Here is a 26,558-nt window from a genome sequence, read left to right on the forward strand (position 1 = left end):
CTTAACTGCAGTGATTTGCTTACTATGGCAAAAAAAACCCAAACAAACTGTCTTGCTTAGCAACAAAAATTTTGGACTCAGTTGTGGTTGTAAGTCAAAGACTACCTCTACGGCTTCCCAAGATCTAGACATCCTTCAGATACATGGACTTCAGTTCCCAGAATTCCCCAGTCCACACGGTTATTCCTGAGAATTCTGGGAGCTGAAGCCCGCACGTTTGCAGCAGGTCAACTCTGCTTTGCGCTGAACGTGAGACTGTCGTGCTGGTTACTGTTGCTATGGAAGGAAGGATTAAAACTGGCGCTTGAAAGCAAAACTGACAGTTGAAAAGTGTCACTTAGTAAATGACAGAAGAGTTGGTGAATTATCCACTTAGGGGTAATTGATTTTGTGATGGAACGGAGTCAGGTGTTGGAAATCTATGGGAATTTGCTGAGAAAAGATGTAAGGGCTGGTGGCTACAGGAGCCACAGTGTAGTCCTCAACTGAGAAGCGAAACGTCTTCAAAGAAAAACAAGAGTGTCCAGTTGCCTCGTGGAAAAGCACCTTTGGGATAACTATGACCTGGAATCTCCATAGACATTCCACAGCTTACAACTTTTTGTTTAGTCACTGCTTGAAGTTACAATGACACTGAAAAAGTGACTTATCATCAGTTTTCACACTTATATCCGTTGCAGCATCCCCACGGTCACATGATCAAAATTTGGACACATGGCAACTGGCATGTATTTATGATGTTTGCAATGTCCGGGGGGTAACATGATGTTCTCTCCCAGGCTACGTTGAGTCGTTATGCTCACAAGGAGAAACCCCTCTTCCAAGAAACAGGCAGGAACCTCAAGAAAAAAACCAACCCCATTTATTCTCACAGACCTGAGTCAATGTCTAAGGCAAACAAACACAGTTCACAGAAACTCGATCCTCAACATGAACGGTTGCCTTCAGCAACCAGCACCTCCTACATCTTCCCTTTTATAATTCAGCCAAGGTGTGGCTTCCTAATGCTGTCTCCTTTGCCTTTGGAGCCGCCCCATTGCGTTCCTCTGTCCTACTTGCTTCTCTTGCTGGTGTTTTTGTGCATCCTGGATATTCCCCTGCTGTGCTTCATCACTGTCCAATTCAGACTCCCAGCACAGCTGCGTCTCAGCCTGAGCGCGAGTAGAGGGGCCAGGCTCCTCGTTCGACTGTAAGTCTTGGAGCTCCTTGGAGCCTTCCTCTGACTCTGATGTCACTCCAGGCCCCTCCTCCTCCTCCTCTGATTCCTCAGCTGCTGGATCCCCCGGCTGGCGAGGAATCACAACACATGATCCCTTTTGGTGACCTCCCGACAAGCAAAGTCAGTGGGGAAGCCAGATTCTCTTAATCGCCGTGTAACTAACTTAACTCCTACAGTGATTCACTGAACAATTGTGGCAAGAAAGGTGATAAAATGGGGCAAAATTCATGTAACAATTGTCTCACTTAGCAACGGAAATTTTGGGCCCAGTTGCGATCTTCAGTGGAGGACCACCTGTATGCAGTTAAAACCCAATTAAATGCCAGCCTGTTTGTTTTGGTTAAAATCTGCACTTCGCAGGTTTTTTTTTAAAAAAATCCCATTTATATCCCACCCTTCTCCGAAGACTCAGGGCGGCTTAAAATCTAAGCACAAATCAATGTGCTTAGCAATAGCCTTCATTCTATGTATATGCCTGCTTATTAGGGCTTTTGTGAAGTGAACCCGGCTTCCCCACTGACTTTGCTTGCCAGAAGGTTTCCAAAGGCAATCACGTGACCCCCAGGACACTGCAACCGTCATAAATGTGAACCAGTGGCCAAGTATCTAAATTTTGATCACGAGACTATGGAGATATGGCAAAGGTCGTAACTGTGAAAAACAGTCATAAGTCACTTTTTCAATATCGTTGTAACTTTGAACGGTCACTAAATGAACTGTTGTAAGTCAAGAACTACCTGTATAGTAAAGTATAAATAATAGCTATTTCTGTGCTTTCCCTCTGTGTGTGTGTGTTTGTGTGTGTGTGTGTGTGTGTGTGTGTACAGGTAATCCTTGACATATGACTGTAATAGTGCCTGCCCATTATGGTCATATTTCGTGACAATCGTATAATGGGTCGGTCGCATGATGACCTGATTTTACCACATTTTGTGGTACTTGTGAAGTGAATGGTTCACTACGGGTGCGGTTTTGCTGACAACTTGAGATACGTGCTGGTTTTCAGCAAAACCATCGGAAAATGTGGTCACATGATCATGGGACTTTGCAAATGGCCAGAAATGCTGCAATGTTGCCGAGCAACCAAAGTTTGGTCACATGACCTGCAGAGTGGGCGGACCAGCAGAACTTGGAACCCAAGTCATAAGTCCCCTGAATGGTGACTAAGCAACTGATCGTAAATCAAGGACTACCTGGATGTGTGTATATGTATGTGTATTTGTCTCTGCATGTGTGTGTCTCTCTGGGTGTGTATTCATGCATCAACCTGGGATGTACTTTGAGACAAAAAAAAACATCTTTGTAAATTTGTTATCTAAAGTATTATACTGCAACTGTCCTACTCTATTTTAGGAAAATTGAGTGATAACTGTGGGGGTTATTGGCAGGTTCTTGTTTAAGAAAAGCTTCCTCTTGTAAATAAATAGATAATGGATGATTATTACAATGGGAAGTTCATGATTCTTTTTGGAGAAGCCCAGAGCAGTTCTGAGGAAGTTTATAATTTTTTAATTATTGCCGTCTGACATAATGTCCTCCTTAAAGCAAAGTATTTACTGGCTAACCCACTGGAGCAAAATAGCTCTGAATAAGAGTTTGGGGTGTTTTTTTTTAAAAAAGAAAATATCACAGATGAGTGAGTGCTTTGAGCAGCGTATAAATCAAGTTAAAGGCTGTATTTTGCCATTGTTGCTGAGAGAAGTTAAAGTCAGCTTAAGCTTTTATGTGAAGATAGATAGACAGAATGAACAAACGCTGGTCCACCATAAAAACAAAAGCAATTGTACATGGCTATGGCTCAGTATTGTCCAAGATTAATCTGTCTGAGGGCAGAGGCATTTCTAAGATTCAAAACGAATAAAATAGTCTCTCTGAAGCAGAGTGCCAAGCACTAAGGAAAATTTCACCCTCCGTCAGAGGCAAACGTGCAGGAACACTTCTAATAAATTAGCCAGTGTAGGCGATGAAGCTACACAAGTGCTGCCATAATAAGGAGCCATGTGTTAGAGGGCATTTTACGTGACAAAGCACTTCAGTTGTTGGTGGGTTGTTTTCAGCAAGCTAGCAATCTGACTGATAAATTATGAAGAAAGGAGGAGGAGGAGGAGGAGGAGGAGGAGGAGGAGGAGGAGGAAGAGAAGGAAGAGGAGGAAGAGGAGGAGGAGGAGGAGGAAGAGAAGGAGGAAGAGGAGGACAATGATGAAGGAGTAGTAGTAGTAGGAGGAGGAGGATGGAGGAGAAGGAGGAGGAGAAGGAAGAGGAGGAGGATAATGATAAAGAAGGAGGAGGAGGAGGAGGAAGAGAAGGAGGAAGAGGAGGACAATGATGAAGGAGTAGTAGTAGTAGGAGGAGGAGGATGGAGGAGAAGGAGGAGGAGAAGGAAGAGGAGGAGGATAATGATAAATAAGGAGGAGGAGGAGGAGGAAGAGAAGGAGGAAGAGGAGGACAATGATGAAGGAGTAGTAGTAGTAGTAGGAGGAGGATGGAGGAGAAGGAGGAGGAGAAGGAAGAGGAGGAGGATAATGATAAAGAAGGAGGAGGAGGAGGAGGAAGAGAAGGAGGAAGAGGAGGACAATGATGAAGGAGTAGTAGTAGGAGGAGGAGGATGGAGGAGAAGGAGGAGGAGAAGGAAGAGGAGGAGGATAATGATAAAGAAGGAGGAGGAGGAGGAGGAAGAGAAGGAGGAAGAGGAGGACAATGATGAAGGAGTAGTAGTAGTAGGAGGAGGAGGATGGAGGAGAAGGAGGAGGAGAAGGAAGAGGAGGAGGATAATGATAAAGAAGGAGGATGAGGAGGAGGAGAAGGAAGAGGAGGAGGACAATGATGAAGGAGTAGTAGTAGTAGGAGGAGGAGGATGGAGGAGGAGGAGGAAGAGGAGGATAATGATAAAGAAGGAGGAGGAGGAGGAGGAGGAGAAGGGAAAAGAGGAAGAGAAGGAGGAGGAGGATGAGGAATAGAAGAAAGAGGAGGAGGAAGAGGAGGAGGAGGAGGAAGAGAAGGAGGAAGAGGAGGACAATGATGAAGGAGGAGAAAGAGTAGTAGTAGGAGGAGGATGGAGGAGGAGGAGGAGGAAGAGGAGGATAATGATAAAGAAGGAGGAGGAGGAGGAGGAAAAAGAGGAAGAGAAGGAAGAAGAGGAGGAGGAGGAGATATAGAAGAAAGAGGAGGAGGAAGAGAAGGAGGAGGAGGAGGAGAAGGAAGAGGAGGAGGAGGATAATGATAAAGGAGGAGGAGGAGAAGGAGGAAGAGAAGGAAGAAGAGGAGGAGGAGGAGGAGAAAAAGAAGAAGGAGGCAGAAAGCAGGAATGAAATCTTGGGAAAAGTTCTTTTCCTTCCCCCCCCCCCTTTTTTTTCTTCTTTTGGGTGGTTTTAAGAATGACATGGGAATAAGAATGAGAAATGAGCAGAAGCAAAATGCTTCCACTCATCTCCACTTGAATCCTTCATCCCAAAAAAACAACAACAGGGTAAATTTTCAGGCAGATATTTGGGCTGCTTTTTTGGGGGGGTGGGGGTGGGGTCTGCAGGAGAGTAAAAGGGGGAGTGGAAATAAAAGAGATGGACTTCCTAGAGTGGCTTCTGTTCATTCCGGAGCTTTAACTCTGAACATAAAGCAAAATATTGCACTGTTGATATGCAGCCATTTTACAACTGAATTTCAGCCGAGTGATTTCAGGAGGTTAAGGGGTGGGATTAGGGGTGAGATGCAAAATGGGACATAAGGGGAACTGCTCAACGTAACAGTTTTTGCAGTTCTACTAAAGGAACCCAACAGGAATTACAACACCGGAGTTTCTCTTATTTTCGTTTTAAGAGCAGATATGAAAAAGCAACAAACAAATTTTCCTTTCGTTTTGTGTGAAGTTTGGAGTTATGGGAATTCTTTTTATTGTGGTAAGACCGGCAATATTTCAACCCCTGGCTGCAATTCTTAGCCTTTAGAATTGGCAGAACTTTCAAAATTATCACAAAAGTCATTACTGAATTGCTTCTGAGGCTTTGGGAAGCAAAATTACCGGACGTGTCCTTCAAATGACCTTGTGGAAGAAATAAGTGAAGTCAGTTCTTTAGATAGGCCAAACAATTGGAAGCTAACCTTGCTGCCCCTGGAGATTCTGTTTTTTTGTGTGTGTTTGTATAGTTTTTTCAGGACAGCATCCATCGGTGCTGGAAAAGATGATTTTGCATGTCATTTTTTTGTTTCGAAGACAAAGAAATCCAACAAACGCAAAATGGGAGATGCTGGAGAAAAGGGAGATGTGTGTTTTTGTTCCTGATCTTTTGTTTGTTTGCAAGGCACTTTTATATATATGAAAAGCCATCCGTCGTCAGCTCTCCACTAATAGCTTTTGCTTCTATCGTACAAAATCAATTATGCAATGGTGTGTTTTATGAGGTTGTCAAAACGTAGACGTCTCAATAGCCCTGCTATGATTTGGGCATGAAATTACTGACTTAATTAAATGCAACAAATAAGAAATTAATAATTCACATAGACTGTAGAAACATACACGCACTCACAAACACGCACACCAATGTTCACCCACAAACCACAACTGAAGTGTGGCATTATCTTGAAGGTACGTAATTTGAGCTAGATACCTACAACTAGAAAGTCAGTCTGGTGTAGTGGTTAGATCCCAGGGTAGAAATGGGCAACTGTGAGTCTTAGTCTTCCTGCCTTAGGCACAAAGCCAGCTGTGGGACTTTGGGCCAGTCATTCTCTCTAAGCTCTAGGAAGGAGGCAATGGCAAAGCACTTTTGAAATACTGCCAAGAACACTGCAGGGAGTCACCACAGGAAGTCAAACAACTAACAAATTGTGCGATGCAATTTTTAAAAATCCCCATCAAAGCACTAGTAGAAATGCCATTTATCTCCTGTGTCATCTCAATCCAAAGGAAACAGCCTATAGCAGTGGTGGCGAACCTATGGCACGCGTGCCACAGGTGGCACGCAGAGCCCTCTCTGTGGGCACGCGTGCCATCGCCCCAGTCCTAAGCCTTCAGCTGGGTTTAGGCTTCCGCCGCCATATGCAAAAAAAAAGGTTCAATCAATCAATCAATTTCAACTTCTCATGGGGAAAAAAAAGATCTCGCAAAGTTGGAATTGATTGATTGAACTTTTTAGTCCCACCTAGTCTGCTGTTACCACCACAGCCACGCCCACCCAATGGGCCACGCCCACCCAATGGGCCACAGCCACCCAATGGGCCACAGCCACCCAATGGGCCATGCCCACCCGGCACCCGAAGATTCATAAGTGGGTTTGGGGTTGCAGTTTGGGCACTCGGTCTCTAACAGGTTCGCCCATCACTGGCCTATAGAACTAACTGCTAAAATTCTTTGGGTCAGCCTTGTGTTACTGCTGCAGAACACAAGCGCTAATCTAAAAATGTGAGTAGGATTCAGAATTCAGTCTGTCATTGGCTGTTGCCTGTCATTCCCTTGGCAATACTGCAGTTACGTTTTTACTGTTTCGGTAAATGGACAAAAAGTGACAATCTGCAGATTAAACTTTCTAGCACACATCTATGAACCATATCAGAAGAATAGAATAACCAAGTTGGAAGGGCCCTCTAGTCCTACCCCCTATTTAGGCAGGAAACCCTAAACCATTTCAGACAAATGGTTCTCCAAAGTCTTCTTAAACTTAAACTTCCAGTATTGGAGCACCCATAGCTTCTGGAGGCAAGTTGTTCCACTGATTAATTGTTCTCACTGTCAAGAAATTTCTCTTTAGTTCTAGGTTGCTTCTAAGGTGCAATCTTTTCGGGCAGCATTATACGGTGAACATTCTGAGCTCGTAAACTTTGCAATTAGTTCTCTTGTTATTCTTACACCGACATTCTTTGGAACAAAGAATCACCAGTTTTAATCACAGTAAATGACACTGAGGAGGAATTCTCCAGATTCTACTCATAATAAGATTTCCAGTCTATTAATTTGATGCAACTTTTTCAGTATGACGGTGCATTTTCTCTCTACTGAACTGGAATTTTTAGGGGTTTTTTTGGTTGTAAAAGGGAGTTTTTTTCTGGGGGGGGGAAATATACAAGATGAGGGGGGGAAAATTGATGGGGGGAAAAAAACCACCCTATTTTCCATGACATAAAAAATGGCACACGAGTAATTGATATTTGCATGTATTTTTTTTTTCATCCCCACCAATTTGCTTCTTGTCCTTCAGCTGAATCGTTTTTTGCAGAACAGATCAATCTCGTTGACGTTCAAAGCAGATACAGCAATGACAAAAGGAGGGGAGGAGAGAAGAGAAGAGGCTGTATAAAACATCAAGAGAATGAAAAAACAAACAAGCATGGGTAATCAATACGAAGCAGATGTGTGAATAAGATCAAGGCTTGTTGACATCATCGGCCAACAAAGAGAAAAAAGGCAACAGGAGTAAAATGGGTGACTTGGATAGCCCAGACATCATCGCCGAAGGGACATTCTGATTCAAAAATAGAAAATACGAAATTTTCTTAAATTTAATTCAGTAAACGTTTTAACAATCCCTGTAAAAGTAGCTGATTCTTGTCACTCCCAACTGTGGTCCCAAAGTCCAAATTTACCTGACCACTTGGCCAAGATCTAAAATGTGGTTGGGTTTCAGAGGTGGCAGAAAGGAACTGTGCAGATTTTAACCAAAGCATCCCCAAACCAGTCAGTTTTATTTAGCCTGGCATTTAATTGGGTTTTAACTGCGTGCAGGTAATCCTTGACGCAGGACCACAATGGAGCCCAAAATCTCTGCTGTTAAGTGAGACATTTGTTAAGTGAATTTTGTCCCATTTGACAACCTTTCTTGCCCCGGATGTTAACTGAATCACTGCAGTTGATAAGCTAGTAAAACTGGCTTCCCCGTTGACTTTGCTTGTCAGAAGCTCGCAAAAGGGGATCACGTGACCCCTGGACGCTGCAACCGTCATAAATATGAGTCAGCTGCCAAGCATCTGAGTTTTGATTACATGATTATGGGGGTGCTGCAATGGTCGTAAGCGTGAAAAACGGTCAGAAGTCCCTTTTTTCAGGGCCATGGTAACTTCAAAGGGTCACAAAATGAATTGTTGTAAATCGAAGACTATCTCTGTAGATTCTGTAAGCTATGGCTTAAATGTCTTTGACTTTATTATCCCCATTTTGGGGATAGATACTAGAATAAAGTTTTGCTTGTTGCAAACAACTATTGAGATGAGGAGGAGGAGGAGAAAAATCAACGTTTTCTGCATGTCTTTGCAATCTGTGGGTGTCCTTATGTTTGATTCAACCTACATAACTGCTTTACCTCTGATTGTTAGCAAATAATAATAATAATAATAATAATAATAATAATAATAATAATAATAATAATAATAATAAGAAGAAGAAGAAGAAGAAGAAGAAGAAGAAGAAGAAGAAGAAGAAGAAGAAGAAGAAGAAGAAGAAGAAGAAGAAGAAGAAGAAGAAGAAGTTGGAAGGGACCTTGGAAGTCATCTAGCCAACCCCCTGCTCAGGCAGGAAACCCTATACCATTTCAGACAAATGGCTGTCCAGTCTCTTCTTAAAAACTTCCAGTGTTGGAGCATTCACAGCTTCTGGAGGCAGGTTGTTCCAATGGTTAATTGTTTTCACTGTCAGGAAGTTTCTCCTTAGTTCAAGGTTGCTTCTCTCCTTGATTAGTTTCTACCCATTGCTTCTTGTCCTGCCTTCAGGCGCTTTGGAGAATAGCTTGACTCCCTCTTCTTTGGGGCAGCCCCTGAGACACTGGAACACGGCTATCATGTCTCCCCTAGTCTTTCTCTTCATTAAACTAGACATACCCAGTTCCAGCAACCGTTCCTCATATGTTTTAGCCTCCAGTTCCCTAATCATCTTTGTTGCTCTTCTCTGTACTCTGTGGGAGAGTTTCAGGGGTGATTTGTAGAGTAAGCAGGTGCCTTTGGAAATTCTCAAGTGTGATGATTTTCTTTTCCTGTCACGGTAGACTACAAGTAAAAAAGATGTAAAAAAGATGTCGAGACTCTAGAAAGGGTACAGAGAAGAGCAACAAAGATGATTAGGGGGCTGGAGGCCAAAACATATAGGGAACGGTTGCTGGAATTGGGTATGTCTAGTTTAATGAAGAGAAGGGTGAGGGGTGACATGATAGCAGTGTTCCAATATCTCAGGGGCTGCCCCAAAGAAGAGGGAGTCAAGCTATTCTCCAAAGCACCTGAAGGCAGGACAAGAAGCAACGGATGGAAACTAGTCAAGGAGAGAAGCAACCTAGAACTAAGGAGAAACTTCCTGACAGTTAGAACAATTAACCAGTGGAACAACCTGCCTCCAGAAGCTGTGAATGCTCCAACACTGGATGTTTTCAAGAAGAGACTGGACAGCCATTTGCCTGAAATGGTATGACCACCAAGGTCCCTTCCAACTTCTTCTTCTTCTTCTTCTTCTTCTTCTTCTTCTTCTTCTTCTTCTTCTTCTTCTTCTTCTTCTTCTTCTTCTTCTTCTTCTTATTATTATTATTATTATTATTATTATTATTATTATTATTATTATTATTATTATTATTATTATTATTATTATTATTATTATTATTATTATTAACGTATTTTTCAGGAATGCTAAGCTGTCATCCAATCACTACAGGGCATTTTTGCTCTTAAAGAAAAGAGGGAAGAGAAATAGGAGGAGGAGGATGAAGGGTGCAGAGGAAGATCAGGAGAAGAATAGCGAGTGGGAAATGTGTAACAAATTCACATTTTAGGAATGCTGGAATTCAATCTTTGTCCTTGTTGCCAGGCCAAATATATTTCAGAAGAGTCCTCAATTTTCTGATTGAGTCTTCTGTTTTGATAGAAAAATAACCAGAGTAACAGAGTTGGAAGGGATCTTGGAGGTCTTCTAATCCAATCCCCTGCTCAGGCAGGAGGCCCTATACCATTTTAGACAAATGGTTGTCCTATCTTTTCTTAAAAACTTCCAATAGTGGAGTGCCCAGAACTTCTGAAGGCGAATCATTCCACTGATTAATTGTTCTCCCTGTCAGAAAATTCTTCCTTAGTTCTAGGTTTGGTCCTCCCCTGGATTAGTTTCCACCTGTTGCTTCTTGTGCTGCCTTCAGGTGCTTTGGAGAGTAGCTTGATTCCCTCTTCTTTGTGGCAGCCCCTGAAATATGGGTATATTGCTATCATGTCACCCCTTTTCCTTCTTTTTTCTAGACTAAAAAAAGGTAAAGGTTCCCCCGCACGTGCGTCCTAGTCGTTTCCGACTCTAGGGGCCGGTGCTCATCTCTGTTTCAAAGCCGAAGAGCCAGCACTTGTCCGAGGACGTCTCCATGGTCATGTGGCCAGCATGACTAGACGCCAAAGGCGCACGGAACGCTGTTACCTTCCCTGTAATGGTCCCTATTTTTCTACTTGCATTTTTACGTGCTTTCGAACTGCTAGGTTGGCAGAAGCTGGGACGATTAACAGGCGCTCCCTCTGCTACGCGGCACTCGGGATTTGACCCGCCAAACTGCCGACCTTTAGATTGACAAGCTCAGCGTCCTAACCCACTGAGCCACTGCGTCCCTCTAGACTAGACTAGACTAGACTAGACTCTAGACTAGACATATCCAATTCCAGCAACTGTTCTTCATACGTTTTAGCCTCCAGTCCCCTAATCATCTTTGTTGCTCTTCTCTGCACTCTTTCTAGAGTCTGAACAGTTTTTTTATATGGTGGTGAACCAAAACTAGATGTAGTATTCCAAGTGTGGTCTTACCAAAACATTATAAAGTGGTATTAACACTTCACATGATCTTGATAATCAACCAGTAATGAATGAAGTGATTTCAGAGTCAAATAGCCATTTTTAAAAAATGTTCCTGGTCCACAGGTAGAAGAGTAGGAATGGCTAACTCGAGCTGCAGGACCTGTCCTGCCCCAGTATCTTCTCTGTGGGAAATAGACAAAAACTATTCAGGTAGTAATGGAGCTTGCCCACTATGATCATATGTTGCAATGGTTGTAATCATAACAATCTTATCTTCTTTGTGGTGATCATTAAGAGATTCTCTGGCTGCTAAGTGAATCTTCAGTCATTAAGCAAACCAGTGGGTTTGCTATGGGTGGCTTTTTGCCAGAAACTGGATATAAATAAATATAAAATGCAGTCCGATGACCACAGGATGCTGCAACAGGCTGCAAATGTGTCGTATTGTTCAATCACTCAAAGTTCCATCATGTGATAGCAAAAGAAGCTTTGAATTCAGATTATAGGTCCGTGGTGGCAAACCTATGGCACGCGTGCCACAGGTGGCATGCAGAGCCCTCTCTGTGGGCACACGCACCATCACCCCAGTCCTAGGCCTTCAGCTGGGTTTTATAAAACCTTTTCGCTTTAGGCCTCCGCTGCCGTGTGCAAAAAAAAAAAGGTTCAATCAATCAATTTCAACCTCTTGTGGGAAAAAAGAAGAACTCGCAAAGTTGGAATTGATTGATTGAACATTTTAGTCCCACCCAGACTGCCAATACCACCGCAGCCACGCCCACCCAATTGGCCACGCCCACCTGGCACCCGACGATACATAAGTAGGTTTTGGGTTGCAGTTTTGGCACCCGGTCTATAAAGGTTTGCCATCACTGTTATAGGTCCTCTTTTTTGAGTTGGTTGTAACTTCAAATGGTCATAAGTGGAGGACTACCTGTAATGTAATCCTTACAGGTGTATCTGGAGGATACACTCAAGAAAGTCAAGATGATTGCTGTGAAGGGTGCAACCAAAGTGGACAGAGCTTCAATTCTACTTTCATGGTCACCATCTTGACTTTTTTGACCATATGCTATGGGTGTCCCTGGATCCTTTTCATAGGTTGCTAAATAGAATAGAATAGAATAGAATAAAGCTGGAAGGGACCTTGGAGGTCTTCTAGTCCAATCCCATGCTTAAGCAGAAGAACCTATACCATCTCAGACAGGTGAATGTCTAGTCTCTTCTTAAAAATCTCCAGTGATGGAGCGCCCACGATCTCTGGAGGCAAACTGTTCCATTGATTGATTGTCCTCACTGTCAGGAAGTTTCTCCTTAATTCCAGGTTGCTTCTCTCTTTCAAATTAAGTAGAAACCTCCTGACAGTGAGGACAATCAACCAGTGGAACAGCTTACCCCCCAGAAATCGGGGGCGCTCAATATCATCATAACATAAAAATCCTGCGAAAACAGGAAAACAATAGGAAATCCAGGCCTCACTCACTTTGATATGGCCCAAGTTCTTGGCCTATTCAGCCTACCTAGAAAAGCTACCAGCTTTCTCACCACCCTCTTCTGCCTTAAAGGATTGTTCCCATTCTCCAGGCCTTTAAAAACCTTCTCCTGCAAATGGACCTGCTGTTACAGACCAAACAAGAAGCCGGTTTTGCAACCATGACTGAAGATCGGACAACATAAACCATCTAGAGATACACTGCACAGGTTGGACGAAGATGACCACACACTGAGGAGGTGGGCTGCAATGTTTCCCCGGTCACTCCTCTGACAGACAAGCCCCCTTGACCCTCTGGAAGGGATCAGGTGGCATTCATGCTTTTACTTACCTGCTCATTGTCGCTCGCCCACCATTTCCCATACTCCCTTTTGGAGTGAAACACTCTATTTCCGACTTGTGCTGGGCCAGCCTCCTGTCTTTGTACCTAACAAAGCATGACAATGACAGGAGCAACAAAAACAGAAGATAAATGATTGCGGACGTTCTCCTGTCGCAAAACAGTGGTGCACATCGTGGCGGACTTCCAAGGACTATACCGGACAATGGGGCAGAGTCTCCAGTCTCAATAGAAGACTGGAACTACTAGGGGGTTGAAAGGAGGGGTCCTTGGCGCTCTCTGAGTTTGGTTTGTCGCGGACGTTTCATTACCCAACTAGGTAACATCATCAGTGCTGCAAAGGCGTTGGGCTTGCTCTCTGTTTATATAGAAGTGGCTTGGCCTGTCAGTGTTGGTGGGAATTTCTTTAGAGGTTCCATGATTAGGCTGTTGTTAGGCTAATAGCTTAAGCTAATAGCTTCTAGCACTGACAATGTTATCTAGTATGGGTAATGAGACGTCTGCAAGAAAACCACCACGTTCAGATAGCACCAAGGATCTCCAGTCTTTTAGGGGCGGGAACCACATGAAGGTGGTTAGAGGGAACTAGAAGAAAAGTCAAAGGAGAAAAATAAACATGTGGGTGAAAAAGGCACAGCACCCTTGGCCTCTTGTACAAGTGCATTTTTCTACTAGGGGTACATTTGGCATACCTTGACATGCAGCTAAGAGTTACAACCACAGAGTAAGACAGTTTGTGACGGGGCTTGGAAATGCACAGGCTTTGCCATCTAAGAATTAAAGGTTGCCAACACGGTCCCTGTGGAAGGCCTTAGTAGACTTCCAAAATGTAATTATGTTTTTGCAATGCCTGAGCATTTGCGAGCTTACCAAATCTCACCACACTGCAGCATTTTTCCAGGAGATCTCGCAAACCTTTAGACAAGAATGTTGCCGACTTGATTGTTCTCATGAAGCTAAGGTCGTCACTATCATGATTTGCTCATATAATTTGGGAATTTTTTCCAGAAAATATATATATATATATTTTGGGGGTGGAGGGACTCAGCACCTGAAAAGATGGATGATGTTAATCTAATCCTTTTTGCACGAATAGCAGATAAATTGACGAGCGTGCAGTAATCAGACTGGTTTTTTTTTTCCCCTAATGACTGATCATTCATGGATAACAACTGCCAAATTTAATTGAGAATGAAGAGTTGCAAGAAAACAACAACAACCCGTGAGGTGCTGCTTCTGCATTTTAAGGAATAAAACTGTGCGGATTCAGGCGGATCTGTGCCATCCTTCCATGGGGAGATTCCCATAAGCATCTAAACCACCCTGCCTTCCATCTGATGCTCTCCATTTGCGTTAGGACTCCAACTCCCATAATTCCTGACTGACACGAAGAACCCCCAGACTGAAAAGGTTTGTGGTAAAACATCCAAACAGTAGCTTTGCAGCCAAGCTCAGTGATAGTAATAAAATAAATAAAATAATAAAATAAAATAAAATAAAATAAAATAAAATAATAAAATAATAAAATAAAATAAAATAAAATAATAAAATAATAAAATAAAATAATAAAATAAAATAAAATAAAATAAAATAATAAAATAATAAAATAAAATAATAAAATAAAATAAAATAAAATAAAATAAAATAAAATAAAATAAAATAAAATAAAAAAATAAAATAAAATAAATAAAATAAAATAAAATAAAATAAAATAAAATAATAAATAAAATAAAATAAAATATAGACTTAATAGCAAAATTCAGAAAGCCTAGTCAAGTGACAGTGTTTGAAGCTAAATCTGTTAGGGCAGGAGCAGCCAACGTGGTGCCTTTTTAAAAGTTTGCTTTTGGGTCTTAAACATTTGAAAGACACCAGGTTGCTGATCCACAGCTTTCTAGGGCATTCCTATTTCCAAAGCATGCTCTGTGCAAAGCTGTGATAAAAAACGGCAAGGTCAGGAAAGGCAAACCATGCAAAATGTTAGATTCTGTATACATACTAAGGCAAGTCAGTTCCTACAATGAACGGAAAAGCAGAAGTGGTTGGTTGGCTGACGAAACTGCTGAAAGAGACAAAGGGGGAAATGAAACTGCTTCGCCAAATATCCTGATACGCATAAAGCTTCGTTCCAGCGGTTAGAAAAGAAAGGCACTAAATATAGACGGGATTAAGAAATGTTAATCACATCTTCGGGAGTAAGTCACAGTACGTTTTCCATGGTAACCTGAAATGTACGGCATCAGTAGGCTAATGCAATTCTAGCTAGGTGCATTCAGGGAGACCTCGACTTATAACCTGCACTACAACCCAAAATTTCTGATGCTAAGCGAGACAGTTGTTCAGGGAGCTTTGCCCCCATTTTACAACCTTTCTTACCACAGTTAAGTGAATCACTGCGGTTTCAAATTAGTAACCTGGTTGTTAAGTGAATCTGGCTTCCCCATTGACTTTGCTTATAAGAAGGTTGCAAAAGGGGATCACGTGACCCCCGGGACATTGCAACCGTCATAAGTACGCGTCAGTTGCCAAGCATCTGAATTTCGATCACAGGACCGTGCGGATGCTGCAACGGTTGTAAGTGCGAAAAATGGCCATAAGTCACTTTTTCCAGTACCATGGTAACTTTGAGCGGTCACTAAACGAACTGGTGTATGTTGAGGACTATCTGTATCCCGAAAGAAAGCAATGTTCAACTAGTTTCCTATTGTTTGTTAAGAAAACCCCATGCTATTAGGAACTCAGCTCCGATATTACAAAACATCCCATATTACCATTAATTTCCTATAACTAAAACAACTAAATGCTGCAATGCTCTCTACATGGGGCTGCCCTTGAGGACCACCTGGAGGCTTCAACTGGTGCAGAATGCAGCCGCGCGAGTGGTGTTGGGGGTCTCCCGATACTCCCATGTTACACCTTTGCTCCGCGAGCTGCATTGGCTGCCAGTTGCCCTCCAGGTGAGATTCAAGGTGCTGGCAATGACCTACAAAGCCCTATATGGCATGGGTCCGGATTACCTACGGCAGCACCTGCTGCCGGCATCAACCTCACTCCGTCCAGTGCGCTCCCACAGAGAGGGCCTCCTCAGGGTGCCTCCGATCAGAGAATGTCGATTGGTGGCCCCCAGGGGGAGGGCGTTCTCTGTGGGCGCGCCAGACCTGTGGAACCGCTTGCCGGTTGAGCTCCGGATGGCCGCCGACCTTCGCTCCTTCCGGCGCGAGTTAAAAACTTATTTATTTGAACAATCTGGCCTGGTTTGAAGGGTTTGATGGGTTTGGGGTTGGGTCTAATTTTAACATAGTTTTATTATTGTATTATATTGGGCATGATTATTTAATTCTTTTAACTTCTTTTAACTTTTGTATTTCTATTCTGATATTTATTGCCCTGTACACCACCCTGAGTCCTTCGGGAGAAGGGCGGTATAAAAATTTAATAAAACTAAAACTAAACTAAACTAAAATGGAAACATGGAGAGATTTTTCCTCTCCTTCCTTCCTCTCAGACTCAATTTAAACCCAAGCTTGCTGTTTCATTGTTTAGTCATTTATCTACCTCTGTGGGAGTAACCTTTGAAAAATAAAACTATTGAAGTTAGACAGTTACGTGTAATTGCTGCATTTCTTTGCAAAAGTGATTTTTTTTTAAAAAAAAGAATAATCCTACACACAAAGGTCTATCTAGATACTGGAAAAGAACAGATGACGTGGTCTCGCTGGTGTTTAGAAACACTCGCTAAGCTCTATTCACAATAACTCAGAGGAAATACGCCATACGTCAGTTTAAATGGGACTTCTCGGGACACATAATTTATAAAACAGAACATTTGTTAAGTGAATTTTGTCCCATTTGACAACCTTTCTTGCCCCGGATGTTAACTGAATCACTGCAGTTGATAAGCTAGTAAAACTGGCTTCCCCGTTGACTTTGCTTGTCAGAAGCTTGCGAAAGGGGATCACGTGACCCCTGGACGCTGCAACCGTCATAAATATGAGTCAGCTGCCAAGCATCTGAGTTTTGATTACATGATTATGGGGGTGCTGCAATGGTCGTAAGCGTGAAAAACGGTCAGAAGTCCCTTTTTTCAGTGCCATGGTAACTTGAAAGGGTCACAAAAGGAATTGTTGTAAATCGAAGACTATCTCTGTAGATTCTGTAAGCTATGGCTTAAATGTCTTTGACTTTATTATCCCCATTTTGGGGGATACTAGAATAAAGTTTTGCTTGTTGCAAACAACTATTGAGATGAGGAGGAGAAGGAGAAAAATCAACGTTTTCTGCATGGCTTTGCAATCTGTGGGTGTCCTTATGTTTGATTCAACCTACATAACTGCTTTACCTCTGATTGTTAGCAAATACTACTACTACTACTACTACTACTACTACTACTAATAGTAATAATAATAATAATAAACTTGGAAGGGACCTTGGAGGTCTACTAGTCCAACCCCCTGCTCAAGCAGGAAAGCATTTCAGACAAACGGCTATCCAGTCTCTTCTTAACAACTTCCAGGGTTGGAGCAGCCAGAACTTCTAGAGGCAGGTTGTTCCACTGATTAATCGTTCTAACTGTCCTTAGTTCCAGGTTGCTTCCCTCCTTGATTAGTTTCCATCCATTGCTTCTTGTCCTACCCTCTGGTGCTTTGGAGAATAGGTTGACCACCCCCTCTTCTGTGTGGTTGTTGGAGACAGTTACAATGAACCAGTTCCGATGGAAAATCATATTGTATAGCCTTTCCCATAGCAAATAAAGGAAATAACAATAAACAATAATTGTGGTAGCCTGCTGAATCATATCTAATTTTAATCCTCCCCCTTGGTCATTTTGGACAATGAAGGCCACAGAAGCAGCAACAGTTTGCAGTAGGAACACATTTTTTTTTTAAAAAAAGCTATAAAATACTCAGCCAGCTTTATAGAATTATTTTTCTGGCTTGATATTTGTTTATTTACTTTTTTAAAGGAGAGTAAAGGTGTTTGGGTATGTCATTAGAAAGCCTCAGTGCAGGGGTAGGCAACCTTGGCTTTTTTATGACTCGTGGACTTCAACTCCCAGAATTCATGAGCCAGCATGGCTCAGCTTGGAAACCTCTCCCTTTCCCCTCAGCGTGGCTGGCTCAGGAATTCTGGGAGTTGAAGTCCACAAGTCATAAAAGAGCCAAGGTTGCCTACCCCTGCCTCAGTGGGTTCGGGTGTGCAATTTCAGAAATGCTGGAAATTTCCAAAACAAAATAAAAACTTGGCTCATATAGATTCAAAGGACTGAATTGATACGAAAAATGATATCCTTTTCTTATGTAAGAATTAGCCTACAGTAGGATGTTTTCCTGAACACCAAAGTGGGATAATAAAGGTAGTCCTCAATGTACAACATTTTGTTTAGTGACCGTTCAAAGTTACAACAGCACTGGAAAAGGTGACTTATTACCGTTTTTCATAATGACGACCTTTGCAGCATCCCCATGATCATGTGATCAAAATTCAGATGCTTGGCCACTGGTTCATATTTATGATGGTTGCTGTGTCCCAGGGTCATGTGATGTTGTATCTCAGTTACCAGGAGTAATGTCAAGGTAATGATTTAGAAGCTAACCAGCTGATGTAAGATGCATAATGTAATGATGGGAATGACTCAGCATAGTCTATGTCCCTTTAAGATCCAGCTGGGTTTGTGTCTCTTTAAGAGCCTTGTATAAAAGGGAAGGCTCTGCAGATGTGTTTTCTCTTCTGTTTCCTGCTGTAACTGCTGTATGTTAGATCCTGCTGTATTAACAAGTGTATGTACATTGTTCCTGGTGTATGATATTATAGATAGTGTAAGACAAACCTTTTGGTACTGTCCATAGGGACGATACCACCATGCAGATGATACCACTCTAATGGCAGAAAGTGAAGAGGAACTAAAGAGCCTCTGGTTGCGGGTGAAGAAGGAGAGTGCAAAAGTTGGGTTGAAACTAAACATTAAGAAAACCAAGATCATGGCATCTGGTCCTCTCAACTCCTGGCAAATAGATGGGGAAGAAATGGAGGTAGTGACAGATTTTATTTTCTGGGCTCCAAGATCACTGCAGATGGGGACTGTAGCCAAGAAATTAAAAGACGCTTGCTCCTGGGGAGGAAAGCAATGGCAAATCTAGACAGCACACTAAAAACCAGAGACATCACCCTCTCAACAAAAGTGCGTATAGTCAAGGCTATGGTCTTCCCAGTTGCAATGTATAGCAGTGAAAGTTGGACCATAAGAAAGGCTGAGCACCAAAGAATCGAGGCCTTTGAACTATGGTGCTGGAGAAGACTCCTGTGAGTCCCTTGGACTGCAAGGCGATCAAACCGGTCAGTCCTAGAGGAGATCAACACTGACTGCTTTTTATAAGGCCAGATCCTGAAGTTGAAACTCAAATACTTTGGCCATCTAATGAGAAGGAAGGACTCACTGGAGAAGAGCCTAATGCTGGGAAAGGTTGAGGGCAAGAGAAGAAGGGGACGACAGAAAATGAGGTGGCTGGATGGAGTCACTGAAGCAGTAGGTGTGAGTTTAAATGGACTCCAGAAGATGGTAGAGGACAGGAAGGTCTGGAGGAACATTGTCCATGGGGTCGTGATAGGTCAGACACGACTTCGCAACTAACAACAACAACAAGATAAACCACCATTTAATATAGACCACTGTTTACTGTGTCTACTCCTGGGTTGTCTCTCACAATAAGACTGTGCATGCTCTGACAAGTAAGGCCAACTTTAAGGCAACTTTAGCTTATAATTTATTTATTTGTATCCTGCCTTTATTATTTGACAAATAACTCAAGATGGCGGACATAGCCAACACACCTTTTTCCTCCTCTTTTCCTCACCACAACCACCCTGTGAGGTGAATTGGGTTGACAGAGAATGGCCGGCCCCAAGTCACCCATCCTGGCTTTCATGCCTAGGGTGGGACTAGAACTCAGAATCTCCCACTTTCTAGCCTGGTGCTTTAACTACTAGGCCAAGCAGGTTCTCCTTTAAGGTCGAAAGCAAGTTGAGGCCTGACTCCCAAAATGCCTGCAAGTCCACACATTTTTCAGGAGGCAGAAAATTAGAAATTATGCACAATTTCTGCTCCTCGGAAGAGCAGCCAGGACACAAGACTGAAGCTTGGCTGATTCGGGGCCTGCAATGCAGTGGTTTAACCAACAGAAGGGAGTAGAGGGAAGTGAAACTTAAGAGTGATCTCATCCTAAAATCCTATTTTTATAGGAACCTCTTTGTCCTTAAAGGCTTTATTGTGGGAAGAATGCAGAGAAAGAAATATTTTGAGGAACATTAAAAAGGCAGGATATATTTCCCCAAAGGAATCATGGAGAAGATCTTTTTAAAAAGACAGAAACCAGCCCCAAGAAATCATCCCCAGGCCCAGCAGAAACCAGCTTTTAGAAATGCAAATTCAATAATCCATTCAGGAAGGTTGGAGCCAAGATGCTAGAAATTAGAAAGACAAAGACCCCTAAAATATACATACCCCCCCACCCAAATTCTAAGGACAGGAGACATAATAGGATTAACCCACCAATACCAAAAGGGCACACTCAGACTCAGGTCAAAGTACATGACACAGGAAATACAAAGCCTCAGACAGGAACAGGGAGCAACCTCAAGAGCCCCAGAAGGTATAAAAACCCACCTCTCTGTTCCATGCGGTCAGTTTTTCCAGAGCCTTCTTTCTGTCTGGCTCACCTCTTCAATAAACTGCAACCTTCTTTCTAAAGCAGTCTCCATTTTGATTATTCCCAGCTTGGACTGGGCCCTGATGAAGATTTTTCTTTCAACAGCTTTTATCCAGAGACGATAATTGCAAGAGTGCTTCTCATTTCGTATATAAAAACCACCCCATCCATGGCACGTTTTCCTTAATATGCAGAGAAAAAGCACTGATGATGGGTGACTTTTTTTTCCTTCCCACCTCTTGCTAGAATGGGAGATATACTTTGTACAGAACAAAAATCGCCTCTAAGTGAGATGGGTTGCATAGAGGTAGCCCTCAACTTAGAACCATGCTTTTAGCAACCATCTGAAGTTACCACCACACTGAAAAAGTAACTTACAAACAGTCCTCACCCTTACAAACATTGCAGCATTGCCACAGTCATGTGATCAAAAATTCCGGCACTTTGCAGCCGGCACCTAATTATGGTGGTTGCAGCACCCCAGGGTCAGATGATCACCGTTTGGGACCTTCCCAGCCAGCTTCCAACAAGCAAAGCCAATAGGAGAAGCTGGATTTCCTTTATAACTCCCTTAACAATTGCAGTTGACTGGCTTAAAAACTGTGCCCCCCCCCAAAAAAAAAGGCTTATAAAAGTGTGCTGCAGCTGCAAAAAAAAAAGTCAACAGAGTGCTAGGCTGCATTAACAGAGGGATAGAATCAAGATCATGTGAAGTGTTAATACCACTTTATAATGCTTTGGTAAGACCATACGTGGAATACTGCATCCAGTATTGGTCACCACAATGTAAAAAAGATGTAGAGACTCTAGAAAGAGTCCAGAGAAGAGCAACAAAGACGATCATGGGACTGGTGGCTAAAACATATAAGGAACGGTTGCTGGAATTGGGTATGTGTAGTCTAATGAAGAGAAGGACGAGGGGTGACATGATATCCGTGTTCCAATATCACAGGGGCTGCCACAAAGAAGAGGGAGTCAAGCTATTCTCCAAAGCACCTGAAGGCAGGACAAGAAGCAACAGATGGAAACGGTCACTGCAGTTGTTCAGTTAGTAACATGCTTATTAAGTGACCCTGGCTTCCTCACTGGCTTTGCTTGTCAGAAGGTCGCAAAAGGGGATCAATGTGACCCTCCGGGACACTGCAAGTGTCATAAATGTGAGTCGGTTCCCAAGCGTCTGAATTTTGATCATGTGACCCTGAGGATGCTGCAGTGGCCACAAGTATGAAAAATGGTCACCAGTCACTTTTTTCAGTTCTGCTGTAACTTTGAACGGTACAGCAGTAAATGTTGCTAAGTTAAGTACAAGCCGCACTAAGTTTATTCCTTTATAAAAAGCAGTAAATTATATGGTTTTGATGACTGTGAAGTGCACAGACATGCATGTACATATGTAAATTGGAAAAAAAACACCTTCAAAATAAAAGCAATGTAATTCTGCATGGCGTATACTTATTTACATTTGATTTCTAATTTCCAATTGTCCTCACGGAGGCCGGACAGGTACAGCCAAAGGACCAGATGTGGCCTGGGCACTGTAAAAAAAAACTGGGTCTGCTAGCTAAGACTTATATACCGCTTCACAGTGCTTTACAGCCCTCTCTAAGCGGTTTACAGAATCAGCCTGTTGCCCCCAACAATCTGGATCCTCATTTTACTGACCTCGGAAGGATGGAAGGCTGAGTCAACCTTGAGGTGGTCAGGATTGAACCTCTGGCAGTCAACAGAATTAGCCACTGAGCCACCAAGGGTCTTTTCAAAGATGTTTGTAAGAAACAGTGACACCCCCCCCCCCGCCACAGTAAATATATATACCTCTGCGCAGGCGTTTGCAAGTTGTTCTGCTTCCGTGCTGATGTTGTCAGCTGGCAAAATTGTGTGTGGAGCATTGACCTCATCGCTTTGACAATCTTCTACTCCAGCTTGGCAGTGCCATCAATTAACATCACATCAGCACAATGTTAATGATGGGGGAGGGGGCTTACGTTTCTTTAAGAACTTGCATGACTCATTCCTTTACGACACTTTGTACTATCTATATATATAACCACTTCATTCCAATTCACTTTTTTTTTTCCCTGCGTTGTTCTGGCTTCTAGTCACTTCAGCTTGAACCAGCTGACAAACATAACTTAGAGATATAATTTATCTTGGGGAAAAGTCATTTTCTACCATAGGGATAAGCCGGCCTGTGTTCCGAGATTTTACAAGACAATCTATGGAATTTGAATTCCATGGAAGACTTCATGCTGTTTGTTTATTTGTTTATTCAGTGGTATGGCTGCCCATCTCAAACAAGTGACTCTGGGTGGCAAATAATCATAAAATCTGCAGGGCACAGGCGGAGGGCGTGGCTACCATGCCGCTGCAGGGCCACCTGGGCGATCTGCTGTGGCGGACCGTGGAGGTGGTAGGTGGCCCTGCGGGCAGGCAGGGGCAGGGTGGAGCAGGGGCAGGGCAGTTTTTGAGCACTCGGTGTCTGAAAGGTTCACCATCACTAGTATAGGGTCTCCTGCTTCAGCAGGGGGTTGGATTAGAACAGGGGTAGGCAACCTTGGCTCTTTTATGACTCGTGGACTTCAACTCCCAGAATTCCTAAGCCAGCCATGCTGAGGGGAAAGCGAGAGGTTTCCAAGCTGAGCCATGCTGGCTCAGGAATTCTGGGAGTTGAAGTCCACGAGTCAGAAGAGAGCCAAGGTTGACTACCCCTGGACTAGAAGAACCCCAAGCTCCTTTCCAACTCTGTTTTTCTGTTATTCTGTTAATGCTCACTAACGAGTGCTGCTCTGCACACCACAACTGCTCCACATTCAGTCCAATCCAGTCTAATCCAATCTATCCAAGATAGTGCCAGTGAGATGCTTGGGGTCAGGGCAGCGCTAGTGCTGGCAGGATGTGCGGGGTGGCACTAGTGCTGGTGAGACACATGATGTTATGTTGTGGGTTCTGGTGAGCAGGAATGAAGACACACGGCTGAGTGTAGAAAAACTAATTCTTTATTTCTTGATGGTACTGTACTTGAGCTTGGGCTGCTTCCAGCCCCAATATATAGCCAGGCCCTATGGTAGCAGCCAATAAGATTGAACCCGCGCTTGCCACCAGAGGCTGACCAATTGCAGGCCCGGAGACGGCCTGTCTGGGTTGCTGGTGAGCCGTTAGCTCTCCAGCAACGCACGTGGTGTGGTACCCAAAAGCCCAGTACATAACACATGAGGTTGGGGGCAGCTCTAGCTCCAGCGGGACACTTGGGGTAGGGTGGTGCTAGCACCTGCAGTATGCTCGGGGTGGCGCTAGTGCCGGTGGGATGCTCAGGGTCGGGGTAGTTCTAGTGCTGGTGGGATGCTCGGGGTGGTGTTAGCATGAGTATGGGGGGGTGAGTGCACTGGCCATCCCTTCACGTGGCCTGGTGGCCAAGCAGCCGACAGGTTGGGGACCCTTGGACTAGAAGATTTCCAGGATGTCTTCCAGCTCTATGATTCTGAGACTTTTAATCCATTCATCTGAAGCAAACTGACTAAGCATGAATGTCTAGGGGGGAAAGAGTGGGATCTAGATAAGGCTTGCAGGTTCAGGTGGGAAAAATCTAGAGATCTAAAATGCCCTCCCCCAGTTTCGGAAGTGAGGATATTCTTTGCAGCTGAGATTGCACTTTTTAAATTTTGCCAATATTTTCGCTACTGAGTGCAAAACACAGCAGGTCGAGCATCTAAGGGCAATTTCCAATCTCCATTTGTTTTGCTTTTAATAAAATGAATATGTGGTCTATTACATACTTTAGTTGCAATAAAATAGATGCATTAAATATTATTTTTAAAAAATGGCAGAAAATTGCACTAATGATGTCAAGGGTTCAAACTTGAGGCTTGATAGGCCATCGAAAAAGAGACTATTTACATTGTTTGGGCCACAGGCTTCACACCATTAACCTTAGCAGGGCAAGGAGGCTAAGATCAAGCTACCATTTGGCTTTTCACGGTGCTTCACAACAGCCTTGTTTGTTTTTTTTAGATTGTGGGAACTTTAAATGGTGACTAAAAACATTCTCATACTATTCAGTGATATTGCTGTCATACCATCTATTTTGGCCAGGGTCCCCTCCAACTTTTAAACGCTTTTGGCTATCAGTTTATTTATTTCACTGACTCTCTTTTTGCAATACAAAATGGACATTCTTTTGAGCTAATTTATTTTATTTATTTATTTATTAATTTTATTTATATACCGCCCTTCTCCCGAAGGACTCAGGGCGGTGAACAGGGCAATACATGTTAAAAGACAAAATACAAAAATTAAAAAAGATTAAACAAATGCCCACAGCTCTTACAATAGGTTAAAACACATTAAAGTAATAAAAAACCCAACCCATCCCATCAGGCCAGGCCAGCTTGTTCGAAGAGATACGTCTTTAGATCGCACCGGAAGGAGCGAAGGTCGGGCGCCATCCAGAGCTCAACCAGAAGATGGTTCCATAAATCTGGCGCGCCCACAGAGAATGCCCTCCCCCTGGGGGCCACCAGTCGGCATTCTTTGACCGGTGGCACCCTGAGGAGGCCCTCTCTGTGGGAGCGTACTGGGCGGAGGGAAGTTGATGCTGGCCGCAGGTGCTCCCCAAGGTATTGAATGAAAGAAACTGCTACTGTACAAGCTTGTGATGGATTCTATTTAAGCCACTATTCTCTGGGACTTTGTGTTGTAGCTTTAAGTGCCAAAATACGGCCCAAGGCTTGCATAGTTTTGAAATGGACAATAGTGATTCTCTCACTATTGTTCCAAACTTTGCACCTCAGGCATTTCCCTTCATAACAAATCCCAACTTGACCAACAAGGGTGTTCCTCCAACATAATTAAAAGCAAATTTTTTACAAAGCAGAGAGTTTTGGCAGCAGCAATGGTGCAGGACCAACCTCTTTAAAAGACTGCATTCCCTTCTGATATTACCACTTTTCATTCTGTAAACAATTCTGTGTCTCATAATGCTATTCATCTGTGCCAAGAATTGGCAACTTATACTCTCCAGTTGTTTTGGATTAAAAGACCCATAAGCCTCAGGCAGCACAGCCCAGGACCAGGAAATAAAGAAGTTGGATCTAAACAGAAACACCGTCATCTTTTTCTTTTCATATGTACATCAGGTGTTCTCTTGCACCTCTATTTTCTAGTCATTTCATTGTGCTTACCATTCCCAGCCATATTTCAACTCTACCACCCATAGGAAGTAGAGGGGGCATGGTGGTGGCTCAGAGGTTAAGATGCTGGGTTTGTCCTAAATGCCACGTGACAGGGTGGCTCCCTTCTTTGCCCCAGCTCCTGCCAACCTAGCAGTGCGAAAGCATGTGTATGCGAGTAGATAAATAGGTACCACTTCGGTGGGAAGGTAAGAGCGCTACATGACATCATTCTGGCCACATGACTGTGGAAATGTCTTTAGACAGCCCTGGCCCAATGGCCTGGAAACAGAGATGAGCACCGTGTCAACCTTCAACCGATTCTGGCTGCAGCCATCTTCACTTCATTTTTGGTTGCCCCAGTAATGGGAGGGGGGGAAGATATATTCTTCTAGTTTAGTCATAACAATAACATTCCTGTGGGAACCAAGGTCAAGTTACCTAAGTTTTGGTGGGCTGGAGCTTCCGTTAGAAAGCCCGCCAAAGTAATTAATTGGGGATTGTGGTTTATGACATATTGCAGGGGTGGGAAGTTCAACTTCTTACTTTGTAAGCCTGGGGGGGAGGGAATTTTCAGTCTTGGTTTCACCCATTTTCTGCCTATGCTATGTAGCCATTAAACATGTTCTTTGAGGAAAGCATTTGCCTCAGAGTTCTTATTGCTATTAGTCTCATCTATCGGAACCATGGCACGCTGCTCCTTATAGTCAGCAATGACTAGCGGAGTAAAATTCGCAGGGACACTCTTAACGTATAGGAAGCAATTCTGCGCTCTCCATCTCTCTGATACTCCTGACACAAAAGTATTCTTTGTACTTGGCTGTGCCCTATCTGGTTACATTCCTCTTTTCCTTCAAATTTCACCATGAAGGTTCCTAAAAAGCAAGTGACAGACTGAGCATTTGTAAAGTGGTA

General features: G+C 43.2%; 1 protein-coding gene across 1 annotated transcript in view; it reads right to left on the reverse strand.

The window, feature by feature from the left end:
• Positions 1-26,558, reverse strand: part of GRM5 (glutamate metabotropic receptor 5) — a gene marked incomplete at both ends in the record, with an annotated part of 244,301 nt that overhangs the window by 8,006 nt on the left and 209,737 nt on the right. Inside the window, one exon of the mRNA XM_081327702.1 lies at positions 12,767-12,862. Within this exon, the coding sequence (XP_081183828.1) occupies positions 12,767-12,862 (96 nt within the window). The remainder of the gene's footprint in view (positions 1-12,766; positions 12,863-26,558) is intronic.

This window comes from Vipera berus, assembly GCF_964194415.1.
Source record: "Vipera berus genome assembly, chromosome: 4".
In the NCBI taxonomy this organism is placed as follows: domain Eukaryota; kingdom Metazoa; phylum Chordata; class Lepidosauria; order Squamata; family Viperidae; genus Vipera; species Vipera berus.